General features: G+C 40.6%; 1 protein-coding gene across 1 annotated transcript in view; it reads right to left on the reverse strand.

Moving 5' to 3' along the window:
* The window catches only part of Mphosph9 (M-phase phosphoprotein 9), a gene marked incomplete at its 5' end in the record, with an annotated part of 66,025 nt that overhangs the window by 25,057 nt on the left and 21,510 nt on the right, over nucleotides 1-19,458 (reverse strand). Inside the window, 9 exon segments of the mRNA XM_038344455.2 lie at nucleotides 5,338-5,402; nucleotides 6,208-6,255; nucleotides 9,928-9,957; nucleotides 9,959-10,144; nucleotides 11,604-11,691; nucleotides 15,612-15,767; nucleotides 16,660-16,843; nucleotides 16,846-17,050; nucleotides 17,052-17,120. Of these exon segments, the coding sequence (XP_038200383.2) occupies nucleotides 5,338-5,402; nucleotides 6,208-6,255; nucleotides 9,928-9,957; nucleotides 9,959-10,144; nucleotides 11,604-11,691; nucleotides 15,612-15,767; nucleotides 16,660-16,843; nucleotides 16,846-17,050; nucleotides 17,052-17,120 (1,031 nt within the window).

The raw sequence follows: 19,458 nt of genomic DNA on the forward strand, positions 1-19,458 counted from the left end.
ACCATTACATGGACAGCATTTTGCTATCTGATTCAATTATAGATACTTTAGAAAAAATGTTTGAAGAAGTAAAAAAAAAAAAAAATTGCCTTGCTGGGGATTACAAATTGCTCCTGAAAAAATACAAAGAGAAGATTCTATTAATTATTTAGGCTATAAAATAGGTTTACAAAAAATCAGACCCCAAAAGATACAAATTAGAAGAGAAAGACTGCAGACTCTTAATGACTTTCAAAGACTGCTAGGAGACATTTCCCATCTACAGAGCCCTGTTGGAATAGGTCCTGACGACCTGATTAATTTAAACAAAACCTTAAGTAGTCCCAGGGAATTATCAGCTGAAGCTGAGAGAAAATTGGCTTTGATTGTAGAGAAATTACAGAAGACACATATGGATTGTGTGAATCCAAATTTTAACTGCATTCTGATCATATTACCCTCCAAATATTTCCCTACAGCAATTTTAATGCCGAGGGAAGACATTAGCTTAGAATGGATCTTTTTAACCACATACACTAAGTAAAAAATTAAAAACTTACATGGAAAAGGTCTCTGAGTTAATTCTGAAAGGAAAACTGTGACCTTGCCAATTAGCAGGAATAGACAAATGGGTGAAATTCACAAAGTGCGGGAAGAAAGGGAGCCCTGGTAAAGAGCTTCTAGTAATTTTTTGGGAGGGATTAACAACAACTATCCCAAAAGCAAGAAAAATCTGACTCATAAAAAGAACTAATTGGACAATTCCTTACATTGTAGGGGACACATCAATAACTGGAGGCCCTACACTCTATCCTGATACAAATAAATCAGGAAAGGAAGGTTATGAATCAGAGAATCTAAATTAAGCCCTTATGATTCTATACAATTCAGAATTATATGCTATTCTCATGATATTAAGGGATTTTAAAGAACCTCTCAACATAGTTAACTGATTTGCAATACTCAGGAGTTGTTTTGCATATTGAAACCACTGAATTTATATGAGATACAGAATTGACTTCATTATTTATTCAGTTACAAGATATAACCAGGAATTGGCATCATCCCATATATATAACACACATCTGATCCCATACGGGTCTGTCAGGTCCTCTAGCACAAGGTAATACAGAAATTGATCGATTATTGATTGGAAATGTGCAGAAGGCCTCAGAATTTCATTTTTAAAAACTGTCAATAACAAAGATTAAAAAAAAAATACTTGTTCTATCACACGGCAACAAGTCAAGGAATGTCCTACTTGTTCTTTATACAACCAAACACTTCTACCAGTCGAAAGTAACCCAAAGGATACTGGAATGAAATCTGGAAGATGGATGTATTCTAATTTGTAGAATTTGGAAAACTAAAATACATACACCACACCACTGATTACTATTCAAGTTTTCAACGGATAACTTATAGACAATGCTCCAGCATATATCTCTAAGAAAATGAAACACCTTTTTGCTTATATAAAGTATATTATAGGTATACCACACAATCCTGCAGGTCAGGCAGTTATAAAAAGATCAAATCAAACTCTAAAAGATATGTTAAATAAACAGAAAGAGTGGACAGAAAGGTCAAATCGAACTCTAAAGGCCATGTTAAATAAACAGAAGGGGAGGATAAATACTCCTAGAAATAGAATGCATAATGCTTTAGAAACTTTGAATTCTCTAAATGCTAATGAGAAACAAACAGTAGCCACAGAGAGACACTGTATAGTAAGAAAAATCTATGGAAGGAAATCAGCCGATATACTTTAAAGATGTATTGACCTCAGAATGGAAACCAGGAACACATGTTATGTTGGGGAAGAGATTTTGCTTTTGATTCCCCAGGAGAAAAATCAGACACATCAAAATTGATAAAGATTCGATTTGAACAAGAGACACCTCTTAATTAGAAGAGATGATAGTCCATCAAACAACATGGCCATTTAATCTAAACTAACATATAAAACTAACAAGTGCATTTCATTTGATCAGATATAACTTGCCAAAATAGAATCTTCCCACAATTAGGGTTAAGAAAGATTTTCTTTTCATCTTTTCAGGGAATGAAGACTCCAGCTAAGGAATCTCAAGACCACTGGACAAATGAGACATCAAAAGGACAAATCATCCCAAAACAATGTCTGAAGAAAGAGTAAATTGGCCTATTGATATATCACATTTTCAACAGAATAATATTTTATAAATCTTCCCAATTATTTGTTTCTGCTGTTCTCTACAGATATATAATGCAAACGTTCTTCTTTGGAGTTGGAGGGTGGCTCTCTCCTTCCCTAAACCCAAGCAGGCTTATTAAAATGAAATCTAAAATCTCTGTCTAATGTCCAAAGAACCACCTACTATGGGACAGAAGAAAAACAAATATTTAAGGACTATTTTATTGCCACTAATCTCATAATTGTTTGGTTTTATATTGACTCTTTGAGGTATAAATTTTCTAAGATTAATACATATATTCTAAATTTTTGTCATGATATTAATGGTCATATAGGTACTAACTAATTCTAGAAAAAGGTTTCATCTGCCTTCCTGTACATGATTTCAGGTTTGAGTCTCTATCAGTTTTCTGCAATGAACCATGAGCATGCCTAACAGCGACCTTTGAAGTCTCCATAAGGGGGATGGTGCCCCACAATGACAATTCCTCCAGGACCATGATAACACCACTAAGCTGAAAAACACCACTTAAAGATCAGCTTTGGACTACAAACTGCTCAGAATAATTCAGGTGGGTAGCTGAGACAATCCAACCTAACAGACTACTCTGAGCCCTGCACGTTCCTATTACACACAGACTAGATAGCAAATGATACAGCCACCTCTCCCAGGACTTGACAATTGACACAAATTTCTCTTTTTAGGATCCCCTAAAGATGCTGTCACCACCAGCAGCAGGAAGTAAATTTAATATGCTGTCTACATTCCCAAGAGGTGGGGTGGTAGTTTTTGGTCGTCAGTGGGTTACAGATATTTGTCATTTTTAAGGGGATTGGTTACAAGTTGCTATTGGTAATGGTCAGGAGCAGGGAAAAAAAGCTAAACAAAGGAAATTAGATTCAAGGTTCTTGTTTGAAAAAAAAAGGGGAGGACATAGATATGGTAAGATAAAAAGGTATATTACTGAATCTACTTTTAAAAAGCAATTACTAGTTTTAAAGGTTTTGTATACTGTGTATCAATTTTGTATATTGATACAAATTTGAGATTAATTTTGTTAGAACATACTATACATATATTTCTACTTTCTCATTGAAGGTATTGTACTTATATAACTCATTTAGCAATGTAATGCAAATTTCTAGTCCTTGAAAATTATTATTACCAACTGTTTAGGGTAATAAGGAAATGCAGGTTAGTAGTTAAATCACCTATAATTGAACTTTTAGCCGGGCAGTGGTAGTGCACACCATTAATCCCAGTACTGTGGAAGCAGAGGCAGACGGATTTCTGTGAGTTTGAGGCCAGCCTGGTCTACAAGAACTAGTTCCAGGCCAGGTTCCAAAGCTACAGAAAAACCCTGTCTCGAAAAAAAAAAAAAAAAAAAAAAACCCTCTGAGATTCCATCTTACAGCTGTAAGAATGGAAGATCAAAAATACTGATGACAACTTATGCTGGAGAGGTTATGGGTACCCTCTCTAGTGCTAGTGGGAGTGCAAACTCGTACAGCTGCTTTGGAAATCAGTATGGCGATTTCTCAGAAAATTAGGATACAACCTACCTCAAGACCCAGCAGGACCACTTTTGGATATTCACCCAAAGGATGCTCAATCATGTCACAAGAACATGTGCTTAACTATGTTCATATAGCATTGCTTGTCATAGCCAGAACCTGGAAACAACCTAAATGCCTCTCAACTGAAGAATGGATAAGGAAAATGTGGTATATTTACACAGAAGAAAAAATGAGGCTATCTTGAAATTTGCGAGCAAATGGATTGATCTAGAAAACATATTGAGTGAGGTAACACAGATCCAGAAAGACAATTATCCTATGTACTCACTGATAAGTGGCTTTTAGATATAAACAAGGAAAACAAGCCTACAATTCACAATCCCAGAGAACCTAGACAACAAAGAGGACCCTAAAAAAGATATACATGGATCTAATCTACATGGGAAGTAGAAAAAGACAAGATCTCCTGAGTAAATTGGGAGCATGGGGACCATGGGATAGGGTAGAAGGGGAGGGGAGAGGAAGGCAGGGGAGCAGAGAAAAATATATAGCTCAATAAAATCAATAAAAAAATTTTTTTAATTATAAAAAGAAAAAAAAGAATATCCTGCTTCACAGAGAAGTGTATCAGCTATGCTAGGCCTGCAGGCAGAAAATGGATGCTCTAACATTGCAGAAGAACTTTGGGTGACTGTCAAGGGAGCCAGCTGTTTCTGTCAATTCTCACATATTTTGGAAGTAGTTTGCTTGCACTTTCTGCTTACTCAGTTAATATTATTTTCTTCTTGGGTCTCTGAGGGAGTTGAAGACTAGAGATTTATAGTTTTCCTTGTTTACCAGACACTAAAACAAGTTAAGATATAAAGTAAATTAGGTACAAGACTTTAGACTCACCAGGACAGGATGGATATGGTGTATTTTCTCTGAATTTGTAAAACCCAAAAGTACTAGACGTTGTTAATATATTTATTGGCTGTATATATTGTATATAGTAATTGGACTTAGTGTATGTATTTTTTCTTATATTAGTTATAGCCTTTTTAAATTTTAGACAAAAAGGGGGGAATATAGTGGATATTTCATTTGTATTTTAATAAATAAAGTTTGCCTAAACATCAGAACACAAAACAGCCACACTAGTCAGTCATACAGGTCAGGCAATGGTGCCACACCTTTAATCCCAGAAGCCACACTAGTTAGCCATAGGAGCCTGGCGGTGATGGTGGTGCATGCCTTTCATCCCAGCACTAGAGAGTAATATAAGGCAAGATGAGACAGGAACTCACTCTCTTTCAGTCTGAAGATTTTATAGAGGTAAGATCTCTCTAGTGTTTTTTTTTTTGTTTGTTTGTTTTTTAATTTTTTTTTTCTCTAGTGGTTTTTTGCTTTGCTTTTCTGATCTTCAGCTTGAACTCTAATATCTGTCTCTGGGCTTTTATTATTCGTGCTACAAACCACCAATATATTCTAATCACTTAAGTATCTCCTGAGCTAAAATGTAATGTATTTCCATGTCCAAGGATTAGGATAAAACTAGCTGTCAATTTTAAACACCCTCAAGAGAGTTTATTTTCCTCATTATCAATACAAACATAAAGGACGATTAGCAGCATATTTTATTATTGCAGTAAGAATTTACACAGAAGAATAAAAAGGACATTTACCTTTTCAAATCAGAAATCTGAGTGTGTGCATCAAGCAATTTGTTCTCAGTTGTGTTTAATGTATCCTAAGGGGAGAAAAAAATTCCGTAACTGAAGAGAAGCATGCAGATGGAAACTTTTACTTCAAAGTGTGTAATAGAAAGCTAATGTAAGGCTAAACAACCAGCTGTCAATCACCATGAAACTCAGCAAGGATGGCATCAGTGTGGAACCAATCCAGGCAACTCAAGGGGGAAGTGATAGCATGAACTCTGGCCTATACCCGGGACTCTAACAGATGCGACCCATTGCCTGCTTAACTAGAAACAACCCAACACTAAGAAGGATCTATTTTAGCTACGACCGTGACTGAAGGCTTAGCAGAATGGCATAACAAAAACCTGAAGTGGTGTTTCAGACACTGTGGTTTATTTCTGAACCCAGTCTCAGCTGTAGCTTTTCACTAACCTTACAAGTGCACGATCTCCTCCTGCATGCAGCACACTGGCTGGAAGCACTTCCTGCCTACTCCCTGTGGAGCTTCACTAAGTTCAGCTATACACCTGCAAACAGTGCGTCAGCTACCATCAGACGCAAAGGGTAAATCCTTACAACTCCATTAAAGAATAATGCTTTGAAAATGTTAACTTTATATGTACAGGGATTACAACCTATGCATTACTTAAATTCTGCCTAGTTTCATCTCAACTCACATCAAATATAACAGCCATTCAATAATATTTGGCAAATTAGCAGATCTCACAAAGGTTCAGCCAAGTAGGGCAGACATCTGAAAATAAAGGTATTAACTCAGGAAGGGTAAATACATGAACTGGTTCAAACTGCTCCAGACAGAGAGATGATGAGGAAGGTCAGGTCTTTGCCCATTACCTTTACACGCCCGTGCTCTTTTCCGAGGGACTCGTACTCGCCTAAGAGCTGCAAAGAAAACAGAAGAGTTGTACCACAGGACTGAACAGGTAACAGAGGAACAGCACCCTTCAACTGCCAGTGTCAGGAAAGGAAGGCCAACACAGAACCAGTGGTTCTGGAAAAAGGAATGGGACAAACCCTGATAAAATGTTTGAAGGCACTTTAAGTACGAAACAATTTTAAAGGTAAAACAGAGGGCTGGAGAGATGGCTCAGCGGTTAAGAGCATTGCCTGCTCTTCCAAAGGTCCTGAGTTCAATTCCCAGCAACCACATGGTGGCTCACAACCATCTGTAATGACATCTGGTGTCCTCTTCTGGCCTGCAGGCAAACATGCAGACACAATATTGTATACATAATAAATAAATAAATATTTTTTTTTAAAAAGTAAAACAGAGCAATAGCAAATCGAGTCCTCAATGTACTAGTAAAATGTATTTGTATTGTCTTTTAAAAATTTATTACATAAAATTCATATTATGCTTTCCTACATTTATTCTATAACATAAAAATGTGATGCAAAAAAACCTAGTATTATTTAAAAATATATATGATGGTACACCCCGCAATCCAGTATTCAGGGGCTGCAGGAGAAAGACGGCAAATTTGAGGCCAGTCAGACCTCCATAGTGAGAAACCCAGAAAGGCCCAGGATGAGGACAGAACACACTGCTATGGCAGAAGGTATAGGAATGGTTCTTAAAATAACAAAAACAAGTTGGGCGGTAGTGGCACACACCTTTAACCCTAGCACTCAGCAAGCAGAGGCAGGTAGAACTCAGTGAGTTTAAGGCCAGCCTGGTCTACAGAGAGTTCCAGGACAGGGAGGACTGTTACAGAGAAACTCTGCTTCAAAACACCACCCCCCCCCCAAAAGAAAATCTATAAAGAACAGAAAGAAAAACAAACTTACAAAACAAAATTCCCAGAGTGAACAGTCTCTTAGGTGCTGCAATGAACAGAGAACCAAACTGCATCATTTCCAATGGGGCACGGCCCCAAAGCCCCCAGAGTGGGGGAAAAAACGGTGACAAAGACCAGCTGACCATAAGAGCACTGCTGGAAGGCAGAAGTCACAGGCCATGACCAAACTTATTAGAGCAACTAGAAGCTGTGGAATTAGTTACTACAGTGTCTGAGAGTCTCACCACCAGCCCTGTCCTCATTCAGACTTGAGGAACACTTCTATTTAACTCCACGACAATAAAGTCTAGGAACAAAGGAAGAAGCACAATCAAAGCTACCAGAAAGACTTCAAGACAAAGTGACTTCAGATCATTTAAGTAACATAACTTAAGAATCCAGATATTAAAAAATAATAACAATCTTAGAGAGCCAGCAAGATGGCAAGTAAAGCCCCTGCCTAAAAGCAAGACAACCTGATTTTGATTTCCAGGACCCACAAGTTATCCTCTACACATGTGCCATGGTATATGTGCATGCATGTATGCACACACAGATAGATAGACAGATAGATAGATAGATAGATAGATAGATAGATAGATAGATGATAGATAGATAGATGATAGATAGATAGATAGATGATAAAATAGAAAAAGAAACCTTATTAAAAAATACAACCTAGAAACCAATCCATTATCAATGTTTTATTAATCCAATTTCAAGTGAAATTAAACCAAAATAAAAAATTCAAAGCTAGGGTCTAGAAAGACAGCTCAGTGGCAAGAACATTGGCTGCTCTTCTAGAGGATCTGGGTTCAACACCTACACTCGCTGGCAGCTCACCACCATCTGACTGCAGTTCCAAGAGAGCTGACGCCATTTTACAGCCTCTGTATATATTAAGCTTGCACACCGTGCACATGCATGCAGGCAAAATACTTATACACCCAAAATAAAAATAAATAAATCTTTTTAAAAAAATTCAAACCTGAGTTGAGCAGACAGCTCAGGGAGCAAAAGCTTTTGATATGTAAGCCTGAGTTCAATCCTTGGAATCCACAGTGGAAGAAGCAACTCCTCAAAATTGTCTTCTGACCTCCATACACATATCAACACTCACACATACACACACATAATAAAGTTTAAAAAAAAATCGCCAGGTGGTAGTGGCGCACGGCTTTAATCCCAGCACTTGGGAGGCAGAGGCAGGCAGATCTCTGTGAGTTTGAGGCCAGCCTGGTCTACAAGAGCTAGGTCCAGGATAGGCTTGATAGTTACAGCAAAACTCTGTTTCAAAAAAAAAAAAAAATCAAACAGTACTGGAAAGATGGCTCAACGGTTAAGAGCATTGTGTGCTCTTCCAAAGGACCTGAGTTCAATTCCCAGCAACCACATGGTGGCTCACAACCATCTGTAATGAGGTCTGGTGTCCTCTTCTAGCCTGCAGGCATAGATGCAAACAGAATATTGTATCCATAATAAATAAGTATTAAAAAAAAAAAAAAAAGTACTGGTGCTATTCCAGCGAACCCAGGTTCAATTCCCAACACCTACATGACAGCTCATTACTGTAACTCCAGTTCGAGGGGATCCGATACCCTCACACAATATATGCAGGTAAATACCAAAGCACATAAAATAAAAAAAATTTTAAAAATCAAACTGAACTGGGAAGTGGTCACACATGCCACATGCCTTTAATCCCAGCACTCAGGAGACAGGCACACTCAGGAGGTTAATCTCTGAGTTCAAGGTCAGCCTGGTCTACAGAGCAAGTTCTGGAACAGCCAGGACTACACGGAGAAACCCTGTCTTGAAACAAAGCAAACAAAAAACAATCTATCTCTAAAGGACCATGGACACAGCTCTATTGGTAGCATACCTTGAACATTGTTCTAGACTCTATCCTAGCACCCCGGGCAGGGAATAGGGAATGGATAATAATGGAACACCACAGACAGCACACACACACACACACACAAGCAATGATACCATTAGGGTTCTAGACTATAACTGCAGAATGGAATGTGGGGAGGGGGCTGGCAACACTTAAAAACAATAACAAATAGCCAGGCATGGGTATGAACACCTATAACTACAGCACACAAGAGACTGGGACAAGGGAATTACAAGTTCAAGACCAGTGCGAGCAATAAAGCAAGGCCCTCTCTCAAAAAAGCCCTGTCCTGAATCTGGCTTATATCATTTTACCCTATCACCCACAGGTGCTATGACAACTCAAAAGGTGACACACTAGAAAAGAAAAGTGAGGGACTTCAGCCATCTTTCTACAGCTCTGACGCAAGGTGCCAGGGACCGCTGCCACCAGTAGGGTATGCGGAGCTACAAGCAGCTTAGACCAAAATGTACCTAGAAAGTCACCACAGCTTCTGAGGGCACACTAGCTTCAGACGTTACTTTTGGCCAGCTGTAGTTGGGGAAAAATGGCCCCCACAGGCTTCCGTTTGAACACTTGGTCCCAAGCTGTTGGCATTGTTTGGGAAGGTTGTGGAGACTTCCTAGAGGAAACGAGTCACAAGGGCTGGGCCTTGAAGTTTTATGGCCTGAAAGAACTTTCTAGTCACTCTGCTTCTCGTATGACGTATGTAATGTGACCACACAGCCTCCTACTCCTGCCACCACACTTCCCCCGCCTGCAGCCATTCCCATGACAGAAGACTGTCCTTCTGGAGCTGAAGCCAAATTAACCCTGTCTCCTCAAGCAGCTTTTGTCAGAGGACTCAAGACAAGCAGCCACAGTGCACTGGGTACTTACATCCTGAAACATTTTGTTTTCTTGTTTCAAGCCTAGCTTCTTTATCATCTGAGAGTTTGTAAGCATTCTCAAATGCTTCTTCCAGATCCTGCAGCCGACATTTTAGCCGAATGATGGTGTTATCTTTTTCTTTATTGCTTGTTCTCATTTCCTCAATTCGTTCCTGCAAAATTTTGGAGGCACTGCTGGCTGCACTGAAGCGTTCTCTCAAATCATTCTACACAGTAAAGACAGAGATAAATCATTCCAAGTGAAAACAGTGCTTCCGTATTAGCTGATCAATTATGGATATTAAAATTAAAAAAAAACGCATACAATGGAAATAAGCTATTTGACATCCTGTTGTGTCCTGGGACAAAGACTAGAGAGGACCACTCTAATGGAGATACTCCATGAGATTATCCAAAGGTGGAAACAGAAAACAGCACATAGGGGTACAAGGGTTCTAGGACTTGCATAGACAGCACTGTCTGTGGATCAACCTAATGAAGAAAAAAAACAACTACAAGCATGAGAGGAATTCTGAAACTGTGACTAGAATCAACTGTTTAATATTCATATGCTGAGGGCTGGGGATTCTCTATACTCTATAGAAACACAAAATTAAAAATGTACCTCATGTGTTAACATTCGTTCAATGGTGATTTCTGAAATACCAAATAGGTGCCATGCCACAGGATGCCAAAATGTAAGATGAAGGTTGAGCGCAAAGCCTCCTGCCTGCAGTCTAGCTGATTAGAAGGCTGAACTGCAATGGCTGCTTATGCACAAGTCCAAGACCACCCTGAGCTAGAACAGAGCAAGACCCCATCTCTAAACAAAGCAAGAAAGCAAGATAGCCAAAATACTAGTCCCTAACTTCATGGTAGAGTTTATCATTTAGATAAAGCCAACAAAATGACTCAATTATTAGACACTGGCCTAGCTTGGTTAGGACCTAAATTCTACTCAGAAGGGAGCTAGGCATCAAAGCAGAGGCAATGCATAGAACAAAACAGGTATTTTTCCCCAAAATTTTGCTTATAAGGTAATATATAAAGAATAAAAAGAAAAAGAATAAAACTTATTGCTGGGTGGTGTGGCACATGCCTTTAATCCTAGCACTTGGGAAGCAGAGGCAGACAGATCTCTGTGAATTCAAAGCCAGCCTGGTCTAGTGAATAAGTTCTTGGACAGCTAGGACTAAACACAGAGAAATCCTGTTTCAAGAAAAACGAAAAAAAAAAGAAAGAAAAAGAAAAAAATAACATAAAAGTATAAAAGTTTAAGTCAGGCCGGGCGGTGGTGGCGCACGCCTTTAATCCCAGCACTCGGGAGGCAGAGGCAGGCAGATCTCTGTGAGTTCGAGACCAGCCTGGTCTACAAGAGCTAGTTCCAAGACAGGCTCCAAAAGCCACAGAGAAACCCTGTCTCGAAAAACCAAAAAAAGTTTAAGTCAGGCATAGTAGTGCATGCCTTTGATCCTAACACTTGGAAGGCAGAAGCAGGTGGGCCTCCATGAGTTCAAACCCAACCTGGTCTACACAGCAAGTTCTAGGAAAGCAGGAGCTACACACTTTTTAAAATAAGCTTTTGCACAACGCGCTATACATCCAGTAAACAAAATTAAAAGTTGTGATGATACATACCTTTTAGACATTATGACACTAGAACCAGCCATATAAAACAATACTTACCACTTCTACTTCTAGCAAATTATTCTTGTTCTCAAGTGATCGCATACGACTAGTAGCTTCATTCAACGCACTGTCCAGCTGGCCACATCTAAAAAAGGCAAATTTAGAATCAGTTAGGAAAGAAAATAATTTCTCTTTTTTTGTTGGTTTTTGTTTTTCTGGTTTTTTGGGACAGGGTTTCTCTGTGTAACAGTCCTAGTCCTGAAACTAGCTCTTGTAGACCAGGCTGGCCATGAACTCACAGATCCCCCTGCCTCTGCCTCCTGAATGCTGGGATTAAAGGTGTGTGCCACAACCACCAACAAAGAGGAAATTCTAATACCATGGACCAGTCTTGGGGATGTGCTGAGTGAAATGAGTCTGCCACTACATGTCAGTAGCAAAATACATATCCCTAGTCTCTGCAAGAGCCAGGGTTCCATTCCCAGTACCAAAAGAAGAAAAAGAAAAAGAAAGATAAATACTGTGATTCCACTTGCAGAGTATTTGTTCAAATTCATGGAGACAAACAGGACAGAGGTAACCAATGTCAGGGGAAAGGTGGTGGAGTGGGGATAAGGGTCTAATGAGAACTGGGCTTCAGCTCTTAATTGCTCTTTGTATTTCATTATTCTTTTCCCAATATTTATCTATTGACACTGAGTGGGAAGTGCCTACTGGGGACTGAACCCAGCACCTCACACATGCTAGGCAAGCCTTCTACTAACTGATCTACATCTCCAGACCAGAATTTCAGGAGTTAGTTTTATTCCCATGTGTTTGCTTGTTTGTTTGGTGTGTGTGTACAGACAACTTGCAAAAATCTCCTCTTTTCTTCCTCCACCACGTGGGTTCCAGGAATAGAACTCAGGTTGCCAGGCCTGGCAGCAGGCACTTTTACCAGAGTTTGTTTACAAGAGGAGATGGTTCTGAAGACGGACGGTGCTGGACGGCTACACAGTAGTGTTAATGTATTTCAGCTGCTGGACTGCACACTTACAACAGTGAATTCATTATACACAATTTGATATTTAAATCTTTTTTAAATAGAGAAAACTGTACAAAATAGCTTGATGTTAGCATGGGAAAATCTGGTTGAACACACACGTGTCCAGGATATATAGAGCTGGGCTATATGGAGTCAGGGCACAGCATCTTTCTGAACTGTTTCAAACTCAACATTAATGCACTGTTCTTTTTATTAAATGTATACATGTGTGTAGACGTTCGAAGGATCAGCTGTCACATGTAGGAACAATACCTGCTTCCTCTGAGAAATGGTATCTTTGGCCTGGAGCTCACCAATTCAGCTAATAATGAGCCTTGGGAGCCTTCTGAGTCCAACTCCATGGTACTGGAATACAAGTGCCCAGCTCTTTTTCACACAGGCCATGGGATCAATCCCATGTCCTCACACTTACAATTGAAGTGCTTTGCCAACTGAACCATCTCCCCAGCCCTGAAATACTATTTTTTTTTCATTTCTTTTTGAGACACAGTTTCTCTGTGTACCCTGGCTGTGCTGGAACTCATTTTATAGACCAGGCTGGCCTCAAACTCAGAGATCTGCCTATCTTAGCCTCCCCATGTGCTACAATTGAAAGTTTACGACACCATGTCCAATGTTTATTTTTTTTTTTTTAGCTAAACTCTTCTGAGATTTTATTTTTGTGTGTGGGTATTTTGCCTGCATGAGCATCTGTTCACCACGTAAGTACTGCAGTGCCTGGGAGGGCACTGGCTCACCTGAGACTAGAATTACATAGAATTGCATAGACTTACAGACAGTAACTAGCTGCTGTGAGATTCCCTAGAAGTGCTCTTACATGCTAAGCCATCTCCAGGACAATGGTTTATTTTCTTTTTAATCGTGTGTGTGTGTGTGTGTGTGTGTGTGTGTGTGTGTGTGTGTGTCTATACCATCAGAGACCAGAGGTAGGAAATCTCAGGAGCTAGAGTTACAGGCAGTTATGTGTTACCTGTAATGGGTGCTGGGAAGTGAACTTGGAATCTTCTGGAAGAGAAATATATGCTCTTAACTTCTGAGCCATCTCTCCAGCCCCTAAATTACGATTTCTTTAAAGAATTCTTTGCAAGTTATCGCAGACCTCAACAAGGTCCACAAAATTCAGCTACCATCTGACTCAGTGTTTAATGATAAATCAGGTTAACCGATTTACATGCCAGGTCTACATTAAACACTTTACATTCAGTCTCACAATCTTTCTTTTAAAATGTATGTGTGTGTCTGTGTGTGTGTGTCTGTCTGTGTCTGTGTGTGTGTGTGTGTGTGTGTGTGTGTGTGTGTGTGTGTGTGTATGTGAGGGAGAGAGAGAGAGAGAGAATCACACATGTCCACAGGTATCCGCAGTTCATAAGCAGGCACCAGATTGTGAAGGGGAAAGACAGTACAGAAGTTCCTCCATCTTATATTCTTCCAGAGGCTGTTTCTAGATTTAACTAGAATCCCATGGAAAACTACCCATCTCTATGTCAGGATGTACTAGCTAACTCATCTTAGCCTATGTTAAAACTGCTTGTTTGTATGGAACCTCCTTCACCTAATTGCTTATGTTAGTTTCTGCTTCACCAGACAGCAGTGGCACATGCCTTTATTCCCAGCACTCGGGCAGCAGATCTCTGTGAGTTCGAGGCCACAAAAGCTAGTCCCAGGATAGGCTCCAAAGCGACAGAGAAACCCTGTCTCAAAAAAAAAACAAAACAAACAAACAAAAAAAACCCCACAAATCCCAGCACTCAGGACTGCACTCAGGCAGGCAAATCTCTTTTGAGTTTGAGGTCAGCCTGGTCTACAAAGCTAGTTCCAGGACAGGCTCCGGAGAAACCCTGTCTTGAAAAACAAACAAACAAAACAAAAAAGCAAAAACTGCTTGCTTCAAACTGCCTATTTTTGCAGCTTCCAAAAGAGATTACTAGATGAGGTCTCTGCCCTTAAAAACCATGTTCTGGACACTTGGGGCCTCACCTAGGTCTATGGACACTTTGGATGTGGTTCCAGCCAGTTGGAATAAAGACTTTCAACTGGCTATACTGTATCCAAGTGGTTATCTCTAGTGGGCTCCCCCTACCATTATTCCCTGGAGCTAGAATTAATGGCAACTGTAATCCACCTGATATCAGTGCTGGGAACTAAACTCAGGACCTCTGGAAGAGCAGTATGCATCTCTTCAGATGGTTATTTAAATTTGTTCTTTGCCTGTACCATACATGTATATGATATAGTCTTTACCCGTCCCTTGTCTGCCCCCCCTCTACCACACACAAAAGTTGTCACATTCTCTTTCTTTCTTTTTCGTTATAAAGCTAGGGTTAAAACACAAGGTCTCATGACACTAAGCCCAATACTCTACTAATGAGCTACACTCCTAGCACTCAAAGTCCCAGAATTCTTCATCTTCCCCGCTCCCCCCCACCCACATACACAGGGTTTCTCTGTGTAGCCCTGGCTGTGCTGGAACTCACTTTGTAGACCAGGCTGGCCTTGAACTCACAGAGATCCGCCTGCCTCTACCTCCTAAATTGTGGGATTAAAGGCATGCACCACTGCCTGGCTAGAATTCTAATTTTGTATGTATACTCCTAGTGTGTATGTGAATGGATAGTGTGAGTAGAGGTCAGAGGACAACTTTTAATGTCAGTTTCCCCCTTCACCATGTGAGTACCATGGATCAAGCTGGGCTCACCAGGCTTGGTGGGAAGTGTGCTTCCTGTTTAGCTATCTCACCAGCCCACATCCCAGGACTCCACAGTGGTAAAGATCCACAAACTATTCTTCATTTGCTGACTTCTACTCCTTCAGAACTTTACCCACATAAAAGGCATGGCTTGTGTCAGTTACTCGAGAATTAACCCCTTGTGTCTCCAGACATGTCCTAGTTTACACGTCTGTATGGTAAATTCTCAGATACAAAGCACGCGTTTATCACAGCATTTTATACCACACCATGATATACTTTGTGGAAGCAATCTACACAAGGTGGAGAAACACTAGCTCCATGGTAGCCTTACCTGTCTATAAGAATTTCATTTTTCTTCTTCCACTCTTCAACGGCAGAAGTGTCTTTTGCCTCCAGTTTCTGTTTTAAACTATTTATCTCTGATTCATAGTAAGCTCGAAGATCTGCTATGTGTCGTGCGTGCTTCTCCTTGAGGTTCTGCCGGATTCTGTTGGTGAGAGGGAAGATGTTCTAAGGAAAGACAGTCACGCCACATGTTTCAGGGCTAACTGAAAGGGATGGACCTGAAAGGGCTAACTGAAAGGGATGGCAATTAATCTTCACTGGCAACTTGACAGAAGTCACCTAAGAGAAACAGAGGTGTGTCTGTTAGGGTGTTTCCAGAAAGGTTTAAGCGACCCACTCTGAATGTCCATGGGCTGGGGTCCCAGACTAAAGAAAAAGGACAAAGAGGTTAAAGTAAGCTGAGCACCAGTGTCTTCTCTCTGTGCCTCAATTGCAGATATGGCGTGACCAGCAGTCTCATGTCTGCCGCCGGCCACCATCCTTCTCACTGTGCTGGACTGTACCCCTCAAACTGTCAGCCAAAAACAAGCCCTTCCTTCCTAAGATGCTTTTGCCAGGTGTTTGGTCACGGGATGAGAAAAGTAGCTACAAACCACACCACAAGCCATTCTCACAGCCAGAGTTCAAACTGTTCCTCCATCCACCCTGGAAAACACAAACAGACGTCCCATATGCTCCAGACATAGAAGCATTCTACTTAGCTCCATTTGCTTCTGATTTTAAGACAGGGTCTCTGCATAGCCTTGGCTGGCCTGAAAACTCCCCTCTGTAGACCAGGCTGGCCTTGAACTCACAGAGATTCCTCCTGCCTCTATCTCAAAACGTACTGGGACTACAAGCATGTGCCACCATACCCAACCTTTATCAACATCCTTCACTTCAACATAGCTGTCAATAGTGAAAAACACACATGGTTATATTTCATTAAGATTTTATATTTTACTGTGGTCCAATAAAAACCATTTTCATCATTCAATCAGACATCACAAGTCTATTAACAATTAGCAGTATAAGTCAGTTGCTGAAATACATACTTAGACAACATCACAGGATCTTCCAGAGAAGCCAATGAAATGCATTCTGGGACACTGTTGGCTGTACCTGGAAGCTGGGACTGACTGACTGAGGCGGAAGCCACTGTGACAGTGTTTTCTTCGTCTACAGTTCTGACTGAGATATCGTTGCTAGTGATGGTGCAGAGTGAAGGGACCGTGGAACCGTCCTACTTTCACTGTGGAATGCATGGCTTTTCCAAGTGTCCACAGGTGACGCTTTCGTAGTTGAAGGATATTTGGGGAAACCAAGATAGCTGAGAAGCATATGACTTGCTTGTGAAAACAAGTCACGGTCAGAGTGACTGCACAGGCTTGGCTCCAGAACAGAGTCTGGAGAAAAGGATATTCTGTCGTCAAGAGCACTCAAAAAAGCCATGGGGCCGAATCCCCGCAGCCTTCTCCATTGGCTTCATATGTATGGTTGGATCCAGAGTCAGGACCTGGAAGTAGATGGACAAGCATCAGGTTGAGGCCTTGGTGATCAGGCTGGGTTGCTGGCTATCAGGAAAAGTGGGCTTAGCTCTCAGTCTTTGAGGGACAGTGAGGCTGAAGAGAACATCCTACTGTCACTCATCAGGTGACTGGGGACTGAAGCCAAGGGTGAGGTCCCCCATCAAAGAAACTTGCTTTGCTTTCACTTTGTTTTCTAGGATAGAACAGTGACAGTCACTTTCATCTCATTACTGGCGCGAAACTTAAAGATACGAAACAAAATAATTTAAACGGTATTATTAACAATGAAAAAATCTGATATCAAGATCAGCACCTTAAAAAAAATCTGTGGAAGATTTTTAAATAAACTGAAAATCTAGACTTTCGAATTAATAATATCAGCTTTGAAGACCTTTCTGGTGCTGCCTCCTTCAGAATGGAAACTTGCTTATCTCCTAACAATAGGGACTAAGAGGACATTGGGACCTGGTTAGCGGTCCACAAATATAATCCTCGGCGGTCCTTGACATGGTCTGGAGCCTCACCGTCCCTCAAAGACTTATGTGCTGACAGTGACATCAGAAAACACTGGATCCTTGAAGCGGTGGAGCCTAGTAGAAGGAAGCTAGGCCACCAGGGACATGTCCTTTCCAAGAGACAACTCTGGTCCTTTCCTCTCTTTTTTCTTTACTTCACGGACCGTCTTCTCTGCTGTCTGTCCATGACCTTTGGCCTCACTACAGACCCCAAAGCAATTTGAAATAACAATGAACTGAAACTTTGATGCCATGAATAAGTCTCTTGTCCTTTTTGATACATTCTCTCTCACAACAATGGAAAACTGACTAAAATTCTGTCTCCCTACTCAAAAGAACAAGTGTTTGAGGGCTGGAGACATGGCTCAGCAGTGAAGAGCACTGGCCAGTCTTACAGAAACCCTACTATGTGTGGGCTTTCTTTCCTTTTTTTTTTTCTAATGTGTATCGGTGTTTTGCTTGCATATATGACTGGCTACCATTGGCATCTTTGGGGGTCCTGAGAAGGCCAAAACTCAACATCAGATCCCCTGGAATTGGAGTTACGCAGTATAAGAATTGTACCCTGGGTCCTGTAGCATGAATAATAAAAGCCCAGAGACAGAAATTGGAAGTCAACCCAAAAACCAGAAAAGACAGGCAAGCCCCTAGACTAGACGTATTACCTCTACCAAGGCTGGGCAACAGCAAACTAAGCCATTTTGGGGTTGAACTCCAATTTTTGTCATTGGGCTTTTATTATTTGTTTCTATACGGTCTTCTGGAAGAACAGCCAGTACTCTTGAGCCATCTCTCCAGTCCAAAATACTGTATTTTAAAAAACACCAAGTTTTAGCTGAGCAATACCTATAACCCCAGAACAGAACAGGGAACAGTGGGAACAGGAAGATCAGGAGTCAAGGTCAATACTGAATGCCAGGTCAGAGTAGACTACATAAGACAATGAAAACAAGAACAGAGGCTGGCAAGATAGTTGAGCAGGTAAAAAAGCACTTGTTCTTTCAGACAACCTGGCTTTTAGTTCCCAGAAACCACATGGTGGTTCACAACCACCCTTAACTCAAATCCCAAGAAATCAATACCCTTTTTCTGGCTTCCACAGGTTCCTAGAACCACACAGTACAATACAAATATAGGCTTCGCTCTCTCTCACTCTCTCTCTCTTTGTTATTTAAAAGAACTTTAAAATTTGTATTACATTCATGTATGATCTTATGTGTACCGTGGCATGTGCCACAGCAGCTTGAAGAGTTGAATTCAGGCTGTCAGGCTTGGTGGGCAGGTACCTTTACTTGACTGCTGAGCTATCTTCCCAACCATCATATATTTTAAAAACTTAGACCCTACTAAATCCCACAAAGGTACCATGGATTTTCTTGTTGGGGGTGTGGACAAGGTCCCTCTGTTGCCTAGGCTAGTCTTAAACTCTTGGACCTATGTGATCTTCCCACTGTAGCCTCCCAAGCATAGTACTATAAGCATACACTAATATACACAATTTACCAGAAATCATACTTGTGTGTTCATGTTTGTGGGTTCGTGTATGTGTGTAAATCAGAGGCAAACTCTGGTATCATTCCTTAAGCAATCTTCTCCCTTTTGCTTGAGACAAGTCTCTCATTACTGTGCTACAGTTCTGCCAAGCAGGCTAGACTAGCAGTCACTGAGCTTCCAGCAATCTACCTGTCTCTACCTTATTGCCACACTAGGCTTTTCTTATTTTTATTTTATCTCTCACCCTTTCGTGGTGTGTGTGTGTGTGTGTGTGTTTGTGTGTGTGTGTGTGTGTTTACTTCTTCTTGTTCTATTT

This window comes from Arvicola amphibius, chromosome 10 (assembly GCF_903992535.2).
Source record: "Arvicola amphibius chromosome 10, mArvAmp1.2, whole genome shotgun sequence".
In the NCBI taxonomy this organism is placed as follows: Eukaryota; Metazoa; Chordata; class Mammalia; order Rodentia; family Cricetidae; genus Arvicola; species Arvicola amphibius.